At 33.5% G+C, this 17,398-nt stretch overlaps 3 protein-coding genes across 4 annotated transcripts; 1 reads left to right on the forward strand and 2 right to left on the reverse strand.

Moving 5' to 3' along the window:
• On the forward strand, positions 1 to 3,151 carry LOC111500280 (guard cell S-type anion channel SLAC1-like). Its single transcript, XM_023151994.1, has 4 exons — positions 1 to 548; positions 642 to 1,103; positions 1,231 to 1,574; positions 2,691 to 3,151. The coding sequence occupies exons 1-4, from the start codon at positions 6 to 8 to the stop codon at positions 3,031 to 3,033; spliced, it is 1,692 nt and encodes a 563-aa protein (XP_023007762.1). The 5' UTR covers positions 1 to 5; the 3' UTR covers positions 3,034 to 3,151.
• Positions 3,152 to 3,304: 153 nt separating this feature from the next.
• Positions 3,305 to 7,975, reverse strand: LOC111500294 (protein TPX2-like). 2 transcript variants are annotated; one of them, XM_023152022.1, is made up of 17 exons: positions 7,594 to 7,975; positions 7,032 to 7,175; positions 6,839 to 6,928; positions 6,519 to 6,672; positions 6,103 to 6,205; positions 5,774 to 5,824; positions 5,324 to 5,421; positions 5,155 to 5,227; positions 5,002 to 5,064; positions 4,755 to 4,870; positions 4,579 to 4,657; positions 4,437 to 4,502; positions 4,282 to 4,341; positions 4,103 to 4,180; positions 3,930 to 3,974; positions 3,683 to 3,786; positions 3,305 to 3,600 (listed from the first exon to the last, which is right to left on the reverse strand). In XM_023152022.1, the coding sequence occupies exons 1-17, from the start codon at positions 7,760 to 7,762 to the stop codon at positions 3,582 to 3,584; spliced, it is 1,512 nt and encodes a 503-aa protein (XP_023007790.1). In that variant the 5' UTR covers positions 7,763 to 7,975; the 3' UTR covers positions 3,305 to 3,581. The 2 variants fall into 2 exon arrangements, with proteins under 2 accessions (XP_023007790.1, XP_023007791.1); XM_023152023.1 differs by lacking the exon at positions 3,305 to 3,600 and having other exon boundaries at positions 3,720 to 3,786; positions 3,930 to 3,937.
• A 6,396-nt stretch (positions 7,976 to 14,371) lies between these two features.
• LOC111465079 (TVP38/TMEM64 family membrane protein slr0305-like) lies at positions 14,372 to 17,199 on the reverse strand. Its single transcript, XM_023109363.1, has 4 exons — positions 16,655 to 17,199; positions 16,014 to 16,250; positions 15,702 to 15,919; positions 14,372 to 15,015 (listed from the first exon to the last, which is right to left on the reverse strand). Exons 1-4 carry the CDS (start codon positions 16,931 to 16,933, stop codon positions 14,835 to 14,837), a joined length of 915 nt encoding a protein of 304 aa, XP_022965131.1. The 5' UTR covers positions 16,934 to 17,199; the 3' UTR covers positions 14,372 to 14,834.
• Positions 17,200 to 17,398: the final 199 nt, after the last annotated feature.

Below are 17,398 nucleotides of genomic sequence, written 5' to 3' on the forward strand. Positions count from 1 at the left end.
AGAAAATGGACACAAAACAAACCCCTCCTTCCATGTTTAATGCAAACCCTAATTCGGTCGGTGTCCACGAAGTAGTTTGTGAGGAGGAGAACGAAGAAAAAGAAGAACATGTTCGGCCAAAAACGACATCTACATTGGCCGATACCGAGAAGCGATATAAGAAACACAACAATCGATTACGACCATCACTACCACCACCACCCGCACGGAGTTTCGATCGACAAATGTCGTTGGAAACAGGTTTGAATCAAAATTCTAAAGGGAAGGGTATCGATCGAATGGCTCTTCCGAGGAGCGGAAGAAGTTTCGGAGGGTTTGATTACAATAATATTGAAGGGAAGAAAGCGGATTTTAGTATTTTTAGAACGAAGTCAACTTTAAGTAAACAAAATTCTCTATTGCCATTGAGGAAAGATCATAGAGATAATCAAATGGAGTCTCAAAGAACTTATGGAAGCTCTGAAGGAGTGGATGAATCTTTGAATAAAAGTGTTCCTGTTGGAAGATACTATGCTGCTCTTAGAGGACCTGAACTTGATCAAGTCAAGGTATCATATAAAAATTACGTAATCGTAATCATAATCATTTGTTTACGTAGAAAATTTAATGTTTGAACGTTTGTAATGTCATTTTTCGTGTAGGACTACGAAGACATTCTTCTCCCGAAAGACGAGAAATGGCCATTTCTTCTCCGATTTCCGATTGGATGCTTCGGAATCTGTCTCGGCCTCAGCAGCCAGGCCGTGCTATGGCGGGCGCTGGCAACGAGCCCTGCCACTAAGTTCCTTCATGTTTCCCCATTTATCAACATCGCCATTTGGCTCTTAGCCACAGCTGCTGTTTGTTCTGTATTTGTGGCTTACATTCTCAAGTGCATCTTCTACTTTGAAGCTGTTAAGAGAGAGTACTTCCACCCTATTCGTGTTAACTTCTTCTTTGCTCCTTGGGTCGTCTTTATGTTCCTTGCCATCGGTGCCCCGCCACGGTTCGTGTCGGAGCCACTCCACCCGGCTGTTTGGTGTGCCTTCATGGGTCCCTACTTCTTGCTTGAGCTCAAGATTTACGGGCAATGGTTGTCCGGGGGAAAGCGGCGTCTATGTAAGGTGTGTTAAACTATCACTAAATTCAAAATTAGTAAGTTTATAGATTATGTATATCTAAGTCCCGATTTAGATCAGGAAAAGAACCTTTCTAGTCGAAGATATATTTAATCTTTTATTCATATTCCAGGTAGTGAATCCATCGACACATTTGTCGGTGGTCGGGAACTTCGTCGGAGCGATACTGGCGGCAAAATGTGGGTGGTTGGAGGCAGCAAAGTTCTTATGGTCAGTGGGGTTTGCACACTATCTAGTGGTGTTTGTGACACTGTATCAGAGGCTGCCGACGAGTGAGGCGCTGCCGAAGGAGCTGCACCCTGTGTACTCCATGTTCATAGCTGCCCCTTCTGCGGCCAGCATCGCTTGGCAAACCATTTATGGCGAATTCGATGGCTTGTCAAGAACTTGCTTCTTCATTGCTTTGTTTCTCTACATTTCCCTTGTTGTAAGGATCACCTTCTTCACTGGATTCAGGTCAGTCATGTTCTTCCTTCCCCCTTCAAAATGATTGTTATTTTCACTTTAATTGAATCCGCGATCGTTCTTCATAGTCGAACGTGTAATGGTCCAAGCCCACCGCTAGTCGATATTGTTCTCTCTGGACTTTTCCTTTCGAGCTTCCTCTCAAAATTTATAAATCGTGTCTGTTAGGAAAAGGTTTTCACACCTTTAGGTGTTTCGTTCTACTCCTTAACTGATGTGAGATCTCACAATCCACCCCTTTTAGGGCCCAACGTCCTCGTTGGCACTCATTCTTTTTTCCGATCGATGCGAGACCCCTACCAAATCCACCCCCTTCGGGGCCCAACATCCTTACTGACACACCGCCTAGTGTCTACCCCCTTCGAGGAACAACCTCCTTCCTGACACATCGTCTGGTGTCTAACTCTAATATGATTTATAATGGCCCAAACCCACTATTAGCAGATATTGTCCTCTTTGAGTTTTTCCTTTCGGGCTTCCCCTCAAAGTTTTTAAAACGCGTTTGCTAGGAAAAAGTTTCTACGCCCTTATAAAGGGTGTTTCGTTCTCCTTCCCGGATCTCACAATACAATACACTGATTAATTTCACTTCAAATATTTATCTCTATGATAAAAAGAAACATTTATAGAATCCACACCAATTAAAAATTTTAATCTCTGTATCAACTAGTTTTTAATAAATTCTTAAATTCTTAAATTTTGTGTTTAATAAGTTTGTATACTTTGGAATATTTAACAAATTCATTTCTTAATTTTATGCCTAATAAATCATTTGACAATTATTACCATTCAAAATTTATTAGATACAAAACTAAAAGCCGAAGAATCTATGGAGCACAAATTCAATTGTTCTTAACACCTATTAAATACAAAATAAAAACGGTCTAGACATAAAATTAAAAGTTTAAAAATTAGACTAACACCAGAAATGAAAAAGGCATATTCATAGAATCAACTTTTTGTATTTTTCCCCTATTAAGAAACCAGCATGCATCAAACCCAAGAAACTGCCTAGGATCACAACAACATCAGTGATTGAAAATTTGAACAGAGAGATGAATAACAACAATAATTATTATGATACCTGAAACATGTGAATTTTTGCAGGTTTTCATTAGCTTGGTGGTCTTACACATTTCCAATGACAACAGCTTCAGTGGCAACCATAAAGTATGCAGAGCATGTCCCTACAATTGTAAGTAAAGGTCTGGCACTCACCCTTTCTTTCATGTCCTCTACTATGGTGTCTCTTCTCTTTGTCTCCACTCTCCTTCATGCTTTTGTTTGGAAGACTTTGTTCCCCAATGACCTGGCCATTGCTATCACAAAGAAAAGACTTATCAAGGACAGGAAACCATTCAAAAAAGCCTATGACCTCAAACGCTGGACAAAGCAAGCTCTTACCAAGCATACCAAGGATGATTTTGATGCACAAAATGAAGCGTTTTGAGACTACTTTTAGTTGTAGTCTATACCAAATTATAAACTGAACAGTCTCATTGAGACTTGATTCATAGCAGTGTTCACAATATAGAAGAAATGAGTACAATAATGAAATTCTTCTCACCCCAGATTCTTCCATTTGAAAATTTTACTGGCTAATATTGACGGTTTAACGATTCAAACACGAGGATGTAACTGTGTAGATGAAGCTTTGTATGTATATTTTTTCGAGTAGCGACCAATACATATACGTCGGGGATACAAAGAAGCTGAAAGGGGGGGGCAATGATTGCTGTACATATCCGGCAAACTTGCAGGCTTATTTGGATTTGGATACAAGTTGGGGGAACATAAAGAGTTGGATAGATAAATCTTGAAAATGACATCCTTTCCTGTATTCTATGGACTTCAATCGATTTCTATGAAGAAAAAATAGCTTGAGAACCTCTCCTGTACTGTTGCTATCAACATCATGTTAATGGTTTCTATTTAAAGGCTGAAACCAAAATCAGATGCCCCGGCAGAAAGAAACCATTCTTACAGAGTTCTGAATGCTTAGCGAATTCCCATGTTCCTGTATGGTTAAAATATTTATCTTTAGATATAATTCAAGGGGTAAGATGATTTGCAAAATTATCACAGCTATCCATATGTACCTCACGGTCAACTGGCTGTTGCAGGAATCAGATATGCATCCATTATTTTCCAAATAAATATGTTTTCCCGCAAATGGAGGTGTTTCTTTCACCAATTGAGTTATCTACAACAGAATACTAATATGTAAGACAAAAGTTAAAATTAAAATATTGCATCTACCATTGACTGCAGAATCTTGAAGAAACCTTTTGTAAGACATTAAAATGAAATGTAGAACAAGAAAGATCTGGTTGAAACAGCATTTACCTTACGTTCTGGTTGAAACAACACCAAATTATTTTCCTTTGAGCTCTTATCCCAAAAAGATCGACAATAAAAAAATTTAGATGTTAGAAAATTTTAAGTTTCTAAAGAAAGATGAATATCAGTAATTGCAAGTGAATACAGGCAATTTCGAAGTTATGAAAATGAATTAATACCTTCAAAAGTATGGATGGACGGGAAGGAACTTTTGTCAAGGGTCCATTATTTGAATGGAATTGAGATGTTAGCGAAAGCTAATAAGAACATTAAAACAATCACATTAATATTAGAACTAATGATATACAGAAATATTTTTAAAAAAAGTCAAAACAAAACAAATTTAACATAGATCTACCTTGGTGAAAAGTTCTGTTGGTGGTTGCAAAATTCTCTTCTCGCTATGGAATTTAAATTCCTGAATGCAGTAATTTGATGTCATCTTAGAGACTTTTAGAAATAGGAAAGGTAAGAATATGCGTTAAGGAAATATGGGGAGAAATAAAAGCTTACCATTGGTATTGTGGTTTCTTGCTTGCTATTTCTAAAAACGCCCATTTCGCCTTTACTTGAAAATATCTGCACCAATCACGCCATAAATAAGTCTAATTGCTCAACATTAATCAATCAAAGCACCAATAAAGTAATTATTTACCTTTCTATTAAGAGGGCAAGCCTTGAAATTCTGCATTATATGATACTCATCATGCTTTTGATCATCAATGGCATTTGATCTTGGCAGATAAATGCAACTTATTAGCATTGCGACAAAAGAACATAAGAATTTGTATTTTATTGGGAGCAGTACAAGATTCTTTTTCATTTTAATACCTTCTTGACTCCAAGTTTCTAGTGACTGTAATGTCAGAATAATCATGATCAAAGGCTGAAGATGAAACAGCAGAAGTATTTTGCATGGCCCTCTCCAACGTCCTCAAGTGAAATTCCTAAAGGCAAAGAAACAGACACAAAAGACAACATGAGGAATAGGATAAAAGCCATTTTATTCCTTCTTTTTTATTCTTCTCCAAGGAAACTTGCTATCATCCTATTGGATAAGAATAGAAATGTTTCTCACTTGAAACTCGGGCAATTTGGGAGTGCTTTTCTTTATGAGCGGAAGTGATGGCCCCTCTAAAATCTGCAATATGAAAAGGAAATGCATCGTCAATCAGCAAAAAGGAAACAGCAATTCATGAATCACCAAATATTATCAGATACAAGTACCAACTTTTCTGTTTAATGGACGGGCTCTAAATCTTCGAGTAGTTGTCTCGTAATCTTCTTCCATCCTACTTTTCAGTCTGACATCAAAGCAATTAAGCAACTGTAACCCCTATGAATAATCTGGGACCTAGATTTTGTAACTAAAGAAAATTGAAGTCGTAACAATTTCAAACCTTATTCTATGTGCCCTTTGTGCTGTTTCAAGATCAGGCTGCCTAGGAATTGTAATCTTCAGCTTGACATTTTTAGTAGTTTTATCAGCAACTCCATCCTGCCAATACACATCAAGATACTTATATGCTTGCATTTAATAACACTAAGATTTAATAATCAGCATAATTAGAATCCGGATTCAGTTGAATTAACCCAAATCACACTTAAAAATAGTGCAGGCAAAGAAAAAATATAAGGCTGAAGAACACAGTTAATAAGATGGTAAAGCTACGGAATTTAAAGTCTAAGATATCAAAATTTGAAGATACACTAGCATAAGAACATTTTAACTTGTTCATTTGAATGCTATCATGAAGAACATTTTTTCTTAAATGGACTTTATGCAAGGGGTTAGTGCAGATATATACATAAAAAAAAAAAAAAAAGGAAAAAAAAAGAAAATAGCACACCTTTTTGGGAAGCTTGTGGACTAAATTACTCTGCTGCTTTATCTCATTCACCTGTATGCAAGATTAAAGTTAGAGCTCATACCAAGACTCCATAATCAGCAAAAGTACTCAACTGCACACTAAGGCACAATACGAGCCATTTCAAAGTGAGATAAACAATACAAGTAAAGATGATATGAATAATAATGAAAGATTTTTCAAAAACACCATCAAAAGACCTTTTATAATTTATGGAGATTAGAATATATCGATAATTAGAGAAAGATATCAGGACAAATCAACAAAATCATAGATCAGAGAGAGAATAATATATAGTACAACATATGTACCTTATGCGAGTGACCACCATCCAGCTTCTGCTTCTTGATAGCCTGACTTTCAATAACAGAACCACAGACACTTGTCTCATTGTTTTTAACTACTCTCTGCAACCTAAACATCCAAACCTAAAATTACTAGAAGAATGAATACAGAACATTCATTTGCTATTCAAAGAACAGAATCATTACTAGCCTCAGTAAGCAAATAGGCTTTCTACGAAAATTAGATCACTTTGTCCAAACTAAGAGGACATTGTGACAATTATGCACATAAGAGAAACCCACAAGGTCCTCTTAGTTTGGCCAATGTCCAACCAAAAAGCTGGTGAAATTTTGCAAAAAAACACACAACGATACCAAATAGAAGCAGGTTCGGCCTATATACAATCAAGAAAATTAAATGAAACAGCCTCACTAGCACTCACTTGATATCAGTATGCTGAGCAGGGAAGTTTTGTCTCGCTAAGTGGCTTGCTGTTGATTTCATCAGAGTAGTGCTCCGGGGTTTAGATGGCTTGAGACAAGAAAGGGCTTTAACTTTGGGTTTGTTCAGGGATTGATGATTGCATGATGTAGATCCTGGTAAAACAGAAACGAAGTAACAAAAACATATTAAAAGGGAAAAAAGAAAAGTTGTCAATTCATATACCCATATAGTCTCCCCTCCCAAAAATGTAAAATTCATTCATATTTGAAAAGATTTAGATTTCATTTACTAGTTACTTCTTCAAAACAGACTACCCACCTGATGTAAATTGGAGCTGTTGATTATGAAGTTTTTGTACATCTCCATCTCGTAAATTGGTGAAGATTCCTCTGTTTGCTCCTTGGCAATCTACAAGATCATCTCGTAATTTGTTATCATCAATCACCAAGCAGAGCAGTATATCAAAGCAGAGATGGACAGAAGACATGAGGAACTTAAACCAGAAATGTACCTCGGTCATTCTCGCGTACTGAACCAGCTTCCTGATTGGCACCATTAAGCGAACCAATTATGTTATTCTGACCCTCAGATTTTTTAGATGCATTTTCAATAGCAAGAAGACACTCTTCCCTCAAAAACAGTTTCGCTACGAACGCTGACACAAAGAAACGAACAACAAAAAGAAAATTAAAAGAAAAAAAAATGAGCGCAATGAAAATGCCACATAATTTCAAGAAAATCATGAATTCCAACTCCCTTGACACCCTCCTCGTGCCCAACATTTTAAGAAAATCACAAATTCCAGTCCCCTTCACACTCTCCTCACTCCACGAAAATCAAAGAAATAAATCCACAGCTTAAACAACGAAAGTGGAACATCTTTAAGATTAGTATAAGCAAGTAAAAACGAAAATCTCAACGTCAGATTCGTCAGTAAAATCCCTCAAAAAACGATCATCAAAGCTGCCAAAACCAGAAACAAGCCACAAACTCCAAAAATAACACAAAGATATAGATACAAACCAATGGACAAACAAACAGAACACCAAGAACAAAACCTCGAGATTACTCACGAGAAGGAGGGTAGCTTCCAGCAGACTCGAACCAAAGCTCAGCTTGAAAAGCCTCATCAAAACTCTCCTCGCGAGTGAAATCAAAATACCTAGCCGCATCAAACTCATACTCAATGTCAACTTCATAAGCCTCAAACACAACCGGCTCAACCTCCATTTCCTCATCCATTTCTTCCTTCTTTCACTGTTCACTCCACCTCCGCTGAAAACGAAATGCCGATCGCCCTCTTTTTCCAAAACAAGGAGCGGCAATGAGTATCGGAAAACTCGCCGATAAAGCCCTAAGCTCAGAAATCGAAGAAACGATTTGCAGCAGAATGAAGAAGAAGACGGGGAGCGTGGTTTCTCTTTTCTCGCCTTGTTCACTGTAGCGAAAATCTATACAACTCCAATCAATTAAATATTTATTGCCCACAAAATATATATATTTATATTTATATATATATTTATGGAAAAAAAAAAACTTTTTTTTCTCTTTTTGAAAAATAGCCGATGGGGACAAACTCCAAATGCGTACAACTTCTCAAAAGGCATTACCAAAATTAAATAATATTATCTTTTTTTAGTCTTTTTTTTCCTTTTTTTTTCAGTTAATAATATTGTTTTAGCTATAAATCTTATTTAAATTCTTCAAACTCTCTATTTGGTTTATTTAAGTTTTAAAATTAAAAAATAAACATCCTTAAACATTTAATTTCTTGGACAGTTTTTTAAATCCTTATCTTTAAAAGTTTAATTGACTTTTTAAATTAAAATATATATAATTTTAAAGCTTTATTTTTATTTTATTTTATTATTATTATTTTTTTTTTTTGTTATAACGTTCATGGGAGTTGGATCCAAAAAAAGTTTTGAATTTATAAATTTAATATATATGATATCAAATAAAATAAGCACACAGAAAATAATTTAAATTACTCTTCCGATTACACCCCTGAACATTGGGGAAAATGGCGTGGAGACATGTTGGAAATTCAAATGTTGGGAAGGGCAAAACCGTCATTTGAGATAGGTTAGGGTTGAAAGTGAGGGAACAGAAATGTGGGGGTTCGAGCTTTCTTCTGTTTTCGGGCGGCGATATTCTTTTGTGTCGAAGACTGAAAATTTGGGCTCCTCTGATTAATTTACCCCTGTGAGTTTGAATATTTTACAAGATTGCCATCAACGGTTTTTAGCCGTTTTATATGAGGCGAGGGAAGGAGGGTGGGGCCCGCAAGGAAATTCAAATGGATATGGAAATGGAACGTTGGACAAAAGGGTAGTTTCGGTGATGCGATGGGTATTTTTTGTCAGTCTTTTTTTTTTTATTAATTTGCTTTGCACGTGACATGTCAATTTTCAAAGAAATTTTTTAAGGCTAAATTACCAAACTTTTTAACTTTTGTACCTTTCTAACTTTAAAATGATATAAATTAAATCCATAAAATTTTGAATTTAATAAATACCTTACAAATTTAAAATTTTAAGAAATTAATCGATCTATCATAATTAAATATAAATTTTTTATTTTATTTTTTTTTATTTTTTAATATATCTGTTAATTTAAAAAATATTAAAAATGGGAGACTAAATTTATAAATTTTAAAAATGTGTGATATTTCAAAAAAAGAAAAAAATTATAATTTTTAATTTTCCTTCCATAATTGTAATATTGAATTTTAAATGAATATGCTTACCTAGAAAAATTATATTTTTGTTTATAAAAAATATTTTCAATAAAAAAAAGTTGAGTAAATTACACATGTTTTAGTTAAATTTCCTGTAAATTTTAAATGAGTTAAATTAATAATAATATTCCTATAACTTTTAATACCCTCCATTTAAAAAAAAAAATACTTTAAAAATTTTATAAGTATTTTTTAAAAATAATAATTAGTGGAGGTTATACGTGTCAGTTTTCTAATAAATTATTTTAAAAATTAGCTAAAACTTTTTATTAAAAAAAATGTCAGGTTTTTTTTTTTATATAAGGTAATTTAAGTATATGAATAAATAATTTGCTAAATTAATATAAATACATTCAAAACTTTTAATAATATTTCAAAAATATTTTTAAATTTATAAAATTTTATTAAAATCTTTCAAAATTTATAAAAAAAATTTAAAAATACTTTTTACTTTAATTCATGAAATTTAAAAAATAGCATTAACTTATATTACGATTAAGCTAACTTGTATCTTATGTGTACGAGTAACCGAACGATTCGCGTACAATGGTCCATTAACAGTGAATTATTTGTGGTCCATGAAAATTCAAATATTTAATTATTAATTTTACTTAAGTGGTTGATTATTTTAATATTAAATATAAATCCTACCCAAACAAATTCATCGCAACATACTTTAATATGTAAAAATTACGGAGACTAAATTTAAAATGTAAGAACTAAATCGTTATTTAAATTAAAATTAAATAAAAATCTAAAGTACACGAATTTCATTGTTATAAATTAAATTTCTAGTTACAATTTGACATGTCATGTAATGGCCCATGTCTAGAATTTAGATCGAGATTCGGAATTTAGGTTTGGTACGGTACCTGATTGCCCTGACATTATCTTGCATCTCTTGCAACATAGTTATGTTACTTACTCTTCGCTTTTAAAAGTGAAAACTATCTCCACGTACCAACACGAATCCTTCCAGTGTGAGGACATATTTCTATCGTTCCAGCTACAATTTCAAACATCATGTAATGATCCATGTCCAAGATTCGAAATTCGAATTTGGCACTTGATAGCCGCATGCCCTACGACATGGTCACATTACTTACTCTTCACTTATAAGAGTGAAGACTATCCACACGAACCAACACGAGTCATTTTAACATGTTTTGTCCTTAGTTACATACATCGTAGAAAGCTTTCCACTCCGAGCAAAACATGCACAATTATGTAGTTCCTATGATTGAGTCACCAAAAGAGGAAGGTATACATTGTTGATAAAGGTAGTGAGCTTTTAAGCCTCTCTTATCTTTACTATTCTCAAGATCTCTCGTTCAGATGTGGTCATTAGAAAAGACAGTAGATGAAGGTTGAACCGTAAACATGCTCGTGATCAATAATTTTGAAACGAGCCCGAGTCCAAACACACAATCATTGACTCTTACAAGCAATTCAACCACGAAATTTGAAAACGAGTCGAAAAGTACGTCCTTTCCAAGCTTTCACATCAAATTAAATGTGGATTTTGAGAATGAGGCCATAAGGGAGTTAAATAAGGTCATGGCTTTCACTTGAACTTTCCACCTACTTCCTTTCTTGGTATTCATTTTTGTGTTCATAATTACAAATTATTAAATTTTTTGGTCCATTTTCAGCCTCACACTGTCTCTAATTACATAAATTCTGCCAAACACATTAATGAGAACCAACCATGTCCTCCCACAACTCACTAATTTATTTTAAATAATAATAATAATAATAATTTTATAATTTTAAAAAATAGTTATAAAATTCATCGATGCATGAACTTGTTAGACTTAATAATGAAAGTTTAAAAACCCGTTAAATATATATAAGGGTCAAAATGGTAATTTAACTTTAAATTTTGAATTTTATCTTTCTCTCTGATTTTTCAATATATTTCATTAAAATTATATATATTTAAAAATTAATACCGAATTTTGATTTAAAACTAAATGGAGACCAATCAACTGAGCTCAAATTTGACCTTTTGAAATAGAGCACAACAAATTTTATATAGGATAAATGACCAAACAATAATATTAATTAAGATTTACCAAATGACTAAAACACCCTTTGACAAAATAGTTGACCAAAATCCTAGAATTATGGAGTAATTAAAACAAATCACATGTTTTATAATTAAAAGTGTATGAGAATATTGTTTTTTTTAACGAATTTTTAAAATATACATTTCTCCAACTTAAATTCAAAAATTCTTAAAATTGTACGAAGAACGAGGAAGGTAATGGTACAATCAACGAAAGATTTAAGAATTTCCTGATTCAATATGGCACAGTAATGATATAATTGATTGGACTTTTTCTTTTAACTAAACTCATTATACAAACTCATTTTAAAAATTTTAATATCGTTCAAGTTAATAGTTTAAAGTACATACACATAGATACTCCATATGCTATGTTTACCGTGTACGTTTTCGAGCACACGTTTTTACCATTTTTTAATCTAACACTTGTGAATATTTTAGTCGATTTACAAAGTAATTTGAATTAATTTTTTCTAGAATAGAGTTTAATTTGAAATAGTTTTCATATTTCGATTTAATTGTTGTTTATTATTCGGTTAAAAATGGAAAATCTAGTAGAATTTTAAAATTGGATATTCCAATTTTGGGCCCATATTAAAATTCACACTCATGGGCCATCTAAGGGATTAAAGGCCCAAAACCAAATCTAACGAAGACTATCCATTTAGAAGCGGAAGGTCCAAAATGAAAATTAATTAATTTTCATTTAAAAAAATTTAATTCATCTAAAATATTAAATAAAGATAAACGATAAATAGGATATATTTCTTATTTTATTTTTTCTAATTATCATAATCCTATTTTTTAATATTTAAAAATATTTTCTAATGTAAAATATATATATATATATATATATATATATATATATATTTATTTATTTAAGGGTCGATATAGAGATACATTTATTTCTTAAACTTATACTAAACTATGCTCGGATTGGCAAGTTGTGTCGAGTCAAGTTGAAAGAAATGCAAAAGTCAAAGTTCATCTAACATTACTCTAAGTCGGATGAATATCCATTTAGTGCAATACATAAAGAATTTTATTGTTCGACAATTACAGTATTTCACGGACGAACGAACAAGTCGAGAGATCGATGGATGATGTTAATGGGTAAAATAAAAGAAGAAAGAATACAAAAGAATCCTCGTCTTAAACGAGGAAAAATGAAGGACCAGATTTTCTAATTGCTATGATCCTTGTTGGATGATGAAAGTCCCACATCGGCTAATTTAGGGAATGATCATGGGTTTATAAGTGAGGAATACTAACTCCATTGGTATGAGGCCTTTTGGGAAGTCCAAAACAAAGTCATGAGAGCTTATGCTCAAAGTGGACAATATCATACCATTGTGGAGAGTCGTGTACCTCTAACATGGTATCAGAGCCATGCCCTAAACTTAGCTGTGCCAATAGAAGAAGAAAGGAGTCGAAAGGAGTCAAGTCTCCTCGAAGGTACGAAGTCAGTAAAAAATGACAATATCATGCCCTTTTCCATTTGATTTGATTTGATTGGTTGTTTGGAAGATATTAATCCATATAAATTGTGAGGGGGTGGAGGATGTGATGTCCCACTCTCACAGCCTGTCCTTCTTGGGCGCGTGTATTTCAGACGCGTTTTGGTGTCCATAATTTTTTGTTGGCATGTTTGAGAAAGATTCTCACATTCTCCATAACAAATCAGACAACTTTTTAATTAATTAATTTAATTAATTTTTATTTATTTATTTAATTATTGTGAAATAAAATTTTGAATAAAATAAAAGGGACAGACAAACGCTTTGTTTTTTATTTTTTGTTTTTCCAAGGATTAATTAATATATTTTGACTGGTTCAACACATTGGGCTAAGCCCATGGGCCTAGGCCCATTATTATTGTTTAAATATTTCCTATTTTTCTATTGATTTAAATTTAGTTGTATATTTATTGTGTGTTCCAAAAATAAGCTCCATATTATTTAGTTGATGCAAGCATTAAAAGATTGAAAAAAGAAAAAAAAAATAATAAATCAAGAGAATGCGTACACGTTAATAAATGCAAAAATAATGAAATGGAGAATAAAAATTCAAAATAAAGGATTACAGCAAAAAGACAAAAAAAAAAAAAAAAAAAAAAAAAAAAAAAAAAAAAAAAAAAAAAAAAAAAAAAAAAAAAAAAAAAAAAAAAAAAAAAAAAAAAAAAAAAAAAAAACACAGAAGCATTAATTATAAAAATAGAAAAATTCAAAATATATTAAGAAAAAATGTATTCATATTTAAAAAATAAAAATTATGTAAATATATCAAAGGCAATAAAGAAAATATAATAATGTAGGAGAGAAAATTTGTAAATTTTTTATTAAGAAAAATATATTTGTATATATTTAAGTAAATTACTATATATGATAATTTTCTAGTTGTCGAAGATATTATTGAATTATGCTCGTTAGTAACAAAACGATCTTAGAGTAACTGAGATTTTCAAGCTAGTAATAGAACGATCTTAGAACGACCAATATTCTCAAGTTAGTAATAGAACGATCTTAGAATGACGGATATTCTCAAGCTAGTAATAGAACAATCTTTGTAGAATGGCTGATATTCTCAAGCTAGTAATAGAACAATCTTAGAATGACTTTTATTCTCAAGTTAGTAATAGAATGATCATATTCTCAAGCTAGTAATAGAATAATTTTAGAACGACCGATATTCTCAAATTAGTAATATAACGATCTTACTAAAATGATCTGAGAACGACAAATATTCTCAAGTTAGTAATAGAACGATCTTAAACGACAAAACAATCTTAGAACGTAAGATATTCTCAAGTTAGTAATAGAACAATCTTAGAACGTAAGATATTCTCAAGTTAGTAATAGAACGATCTTAGAACATCCAATATTTTCTTCTTCCCGAGAAAGAGTCCAAAAGAAAGTCATCCATTTTATCTTAATCTATCCATGTAAGTAGGACCTAGCAGCAGCAGCAGCAGCAGAAGATAAGATTCTTTTAAAGATATTTCGATCTCACAGTGGAATTATCCTTCAGTCTCATCACAAGCATAGAGATAAAGGCAAACACAAAGAACTTCCATGTGAGGCCAACAATTATGGGAATTGTATACACTGATTCACTGTTAAACTATTCAGCAGCAGAAGAAAGAATATTATTATGTACTATAATCAGCAAACAACACTACAACATTTCATATACAGACCACCACCCTGCATTTGCCTAAATCCAATCTAATTCACTTCATTATACCTCATTCCAACCACTACAAATCGAGATTTCAAAGCAGACAAAGTGATAAAACACAACATACTTGTTTCGTTTCATTTCATTTCATGCTTTCGGTGTGAGTTTCGTAATCGATTTATGATATCTAGTGCAAGATATTTGCGTAGTTCTTTGTTTACCTTCACTCAAAGCTTCTTTGAAACCGAACATGGATATGAAATTGTTTGATCGATGCAACCATTGTCCAGTGGCTCTATGTGCTCAAATAATAAGTAACTTTAGCCTCACTACTGCAATAATTGTTCGTCTTCTGTCTGCAATTCGTTGAGTTTCCTTTTTGCATATACAGTGAAGAAAACCGTCGTGGCTGCAGTAACGCAAAATCCGACGATCGTGAATGCGATCTGGGGGGCCGAGAGGAACTGCTGATTTTGTGAAGCATCTGCCAATGTCCTGATTAAAATGCCACTACAGTGACAAAAGGAAGATTAATCATATTCATAATCCAACTTATCCACAATATTTTACAGAAATTTTCAAAGACTAGACAGGCAATATCAAAGAGGAAAAACAGTGTAGAAACCGATCATGCCCTGTCAAAACAAAAAGGGAACTTTCAATATTCTTTCATATCACATGTCACTTAGTTTCTTAGTTTAAAGAGTACTCTTTAATCCTACACCATGTTTTCTTACCTATATCCGAGAGTATTTGAGTTACCTAACATGCATCGGATAATCTCAAGTGATAATAAACGAGTTTAGTTTACTGCAACACAGTCACACTAGACATTAACTCCCTAAATTGTCTCCCTCGATTATTTTTCCGAGTATTTTCCATAAATTCCACAATAATGTACTTTATGATCACTGATTCAATGAAAAGTTTGACGAATTTCCTTACAACGTATGTGGTCATATCAAAATCGACTTAAATGAGACTAAGGCCTTTAACATTTTACAGCATAAAAGTTCCCAAGCTAGCTAATGAAACAATTGTATCGACGTGGAAATGGTTCTCGTTTCTTGCAGCAGGAATATGAGGCTGATTCCTAAGTTTTCAAATGCCAGAGAATGTAAATTTACAAGCAAGCATCCAAGAAAGATGGAATTCATCATGTGCATGTATGAGTGTGGTTCGAGGGGCATACGTACGTGTATATAGTAACAAATATCTCTGGCACCATTCCAATCAGCGACCCCAAGATGTACGGACCATATCTGACATTTGTTGCTACAGCACAGTAATTATATACTATGTAAGGAAACGGTGAAATTCGAATTAGTGCTACCGCACGAAACTGATGAATCCCGTCTCCTTCGCCTGCTAATCTTAAAACTGAAGCTCTCTTAGGATATTTGTCTAACCAACCCTGCAAAATAAGGGGCACAGAGTTTAGCTACAAAGGGATACGAACTATGTCGAGCAGTTAACGAATAGAAGATAAACTTAAAACAAACACTAACTTGAATTTTACGATAGAATAGGGAGCCAATGAAAAATGGAAGTGATACACCAATAGTTACTGCTGATATAATTAACAGGAACCCAAAACCATAACCAAATGTCATTCCTGCCAGCCACATAGAAGGTGAAGATGGTAAAAACAATGAAGGGAACAGTGCAACCGAGGCGAAAACGAGAACTGCCAGCACTGGAGTACTAAACGTTTCAGCTTCCCAGTTTATAATCGGTATTATTTCCTGTAGCGAATGACATATCCGTCAGGCTAAAATGAAACACTACACAGTTCATTGAACTCTTCAAGATTATTATCTTTTCACTAGAAGATAACATAATCCAGAAAATTGCAAGAAGAAGAACTGAGAAACATATTGAATTCCAATATGACATTACCATACAAAGAATTTTCTTAAAGAGGAATTTGATCTTACCACAATAAAAAACCTTATGAACCAAGTTTTATAGGTTCAAAACCAAGCAAGTAAATCAAACCCAGAAACACAACAGCAGAGACAAGGCAATTCCATGAAGAATTCAACAAAAACCTAAAATACAAAAGCAAAATCCAAGCGACAACACTCTATAATTTAATTCCAATATAAAAACATCAGAATTGCAGTCAAAATTTAACATAAACACTGACCTTATTCATGAAGAATGGTCCAACCCATTTGAAGAAAACAACAGCTAATGACACCAAGAAAATGAACAACACCACCAAACGAAACCAAAGCCACAAGGACCTTCCTGGAGAACAAGGCTGCGAAGCACCCCCATCAGACGAGACCTCAGCTTCACAGTTACAAGGGTTCTGTCCCAACCTAACATAGTCCCCATTACCATCATCACATCCAATTCCCACCGTGATATCCTCCGCCACCACTTCCCCTCTCCGGCCGTTATCCGTCTCACAATATGTCATCGGTGGCAAAACCCCCCACCAGAAGCTCGAAAATCACAAAAATGGACTTCCTCCGGTGATTACCCACGTCAGAACTGTCGAGCGAGAAAAAATTGATGCGAAAATTCAGAAAAACCCTAGAAAACGAAGGGGGAGAGAGGGAAATGAATGATTCGAAGAAGGGTGTGAGAAGGAATGAGACCAATTTGAAGCGAACAAGAAAGGGGGAAGAGAATCAGAGAAAGGAGGATTGATTAATGAAGAGAAAACTTGAAACTGAAAAGCAATAAATTCCTTGAAACAATAAAATAATTAAAAAAAAAAAAATAAAAAATAAAAATAAAAAAAAATATTGCCGTTGTTTGATATTTCGCTAATCGCCAGTGGGCTCACACGTGGGGTGGTTGTGAAGGGCCGGGTGACAGACGGCAGAGTATAATTGGCTAATCCTATGGTGGATTCTTCTGTCATTGGTCTGTCGTGGCT

This window comes from Cucurbita maxima, unplaced genomic scaffold, assembly GCF_002738345.1.
Source record: "Cucurbita maxima cultivar Rimu unplaced genomic scaffold, Cmax_1.0 Cma_Scf00028, whole genome shotgun sequence".
Classification (NCBI taxonomy): domain Eukaryota; kingdom Viridiplantae; phylum Streptophyta; class Magnoliopsida; order Cucurbitales; family Cucurbitaceae; genus Cucurbita; species Cucurbita maxima.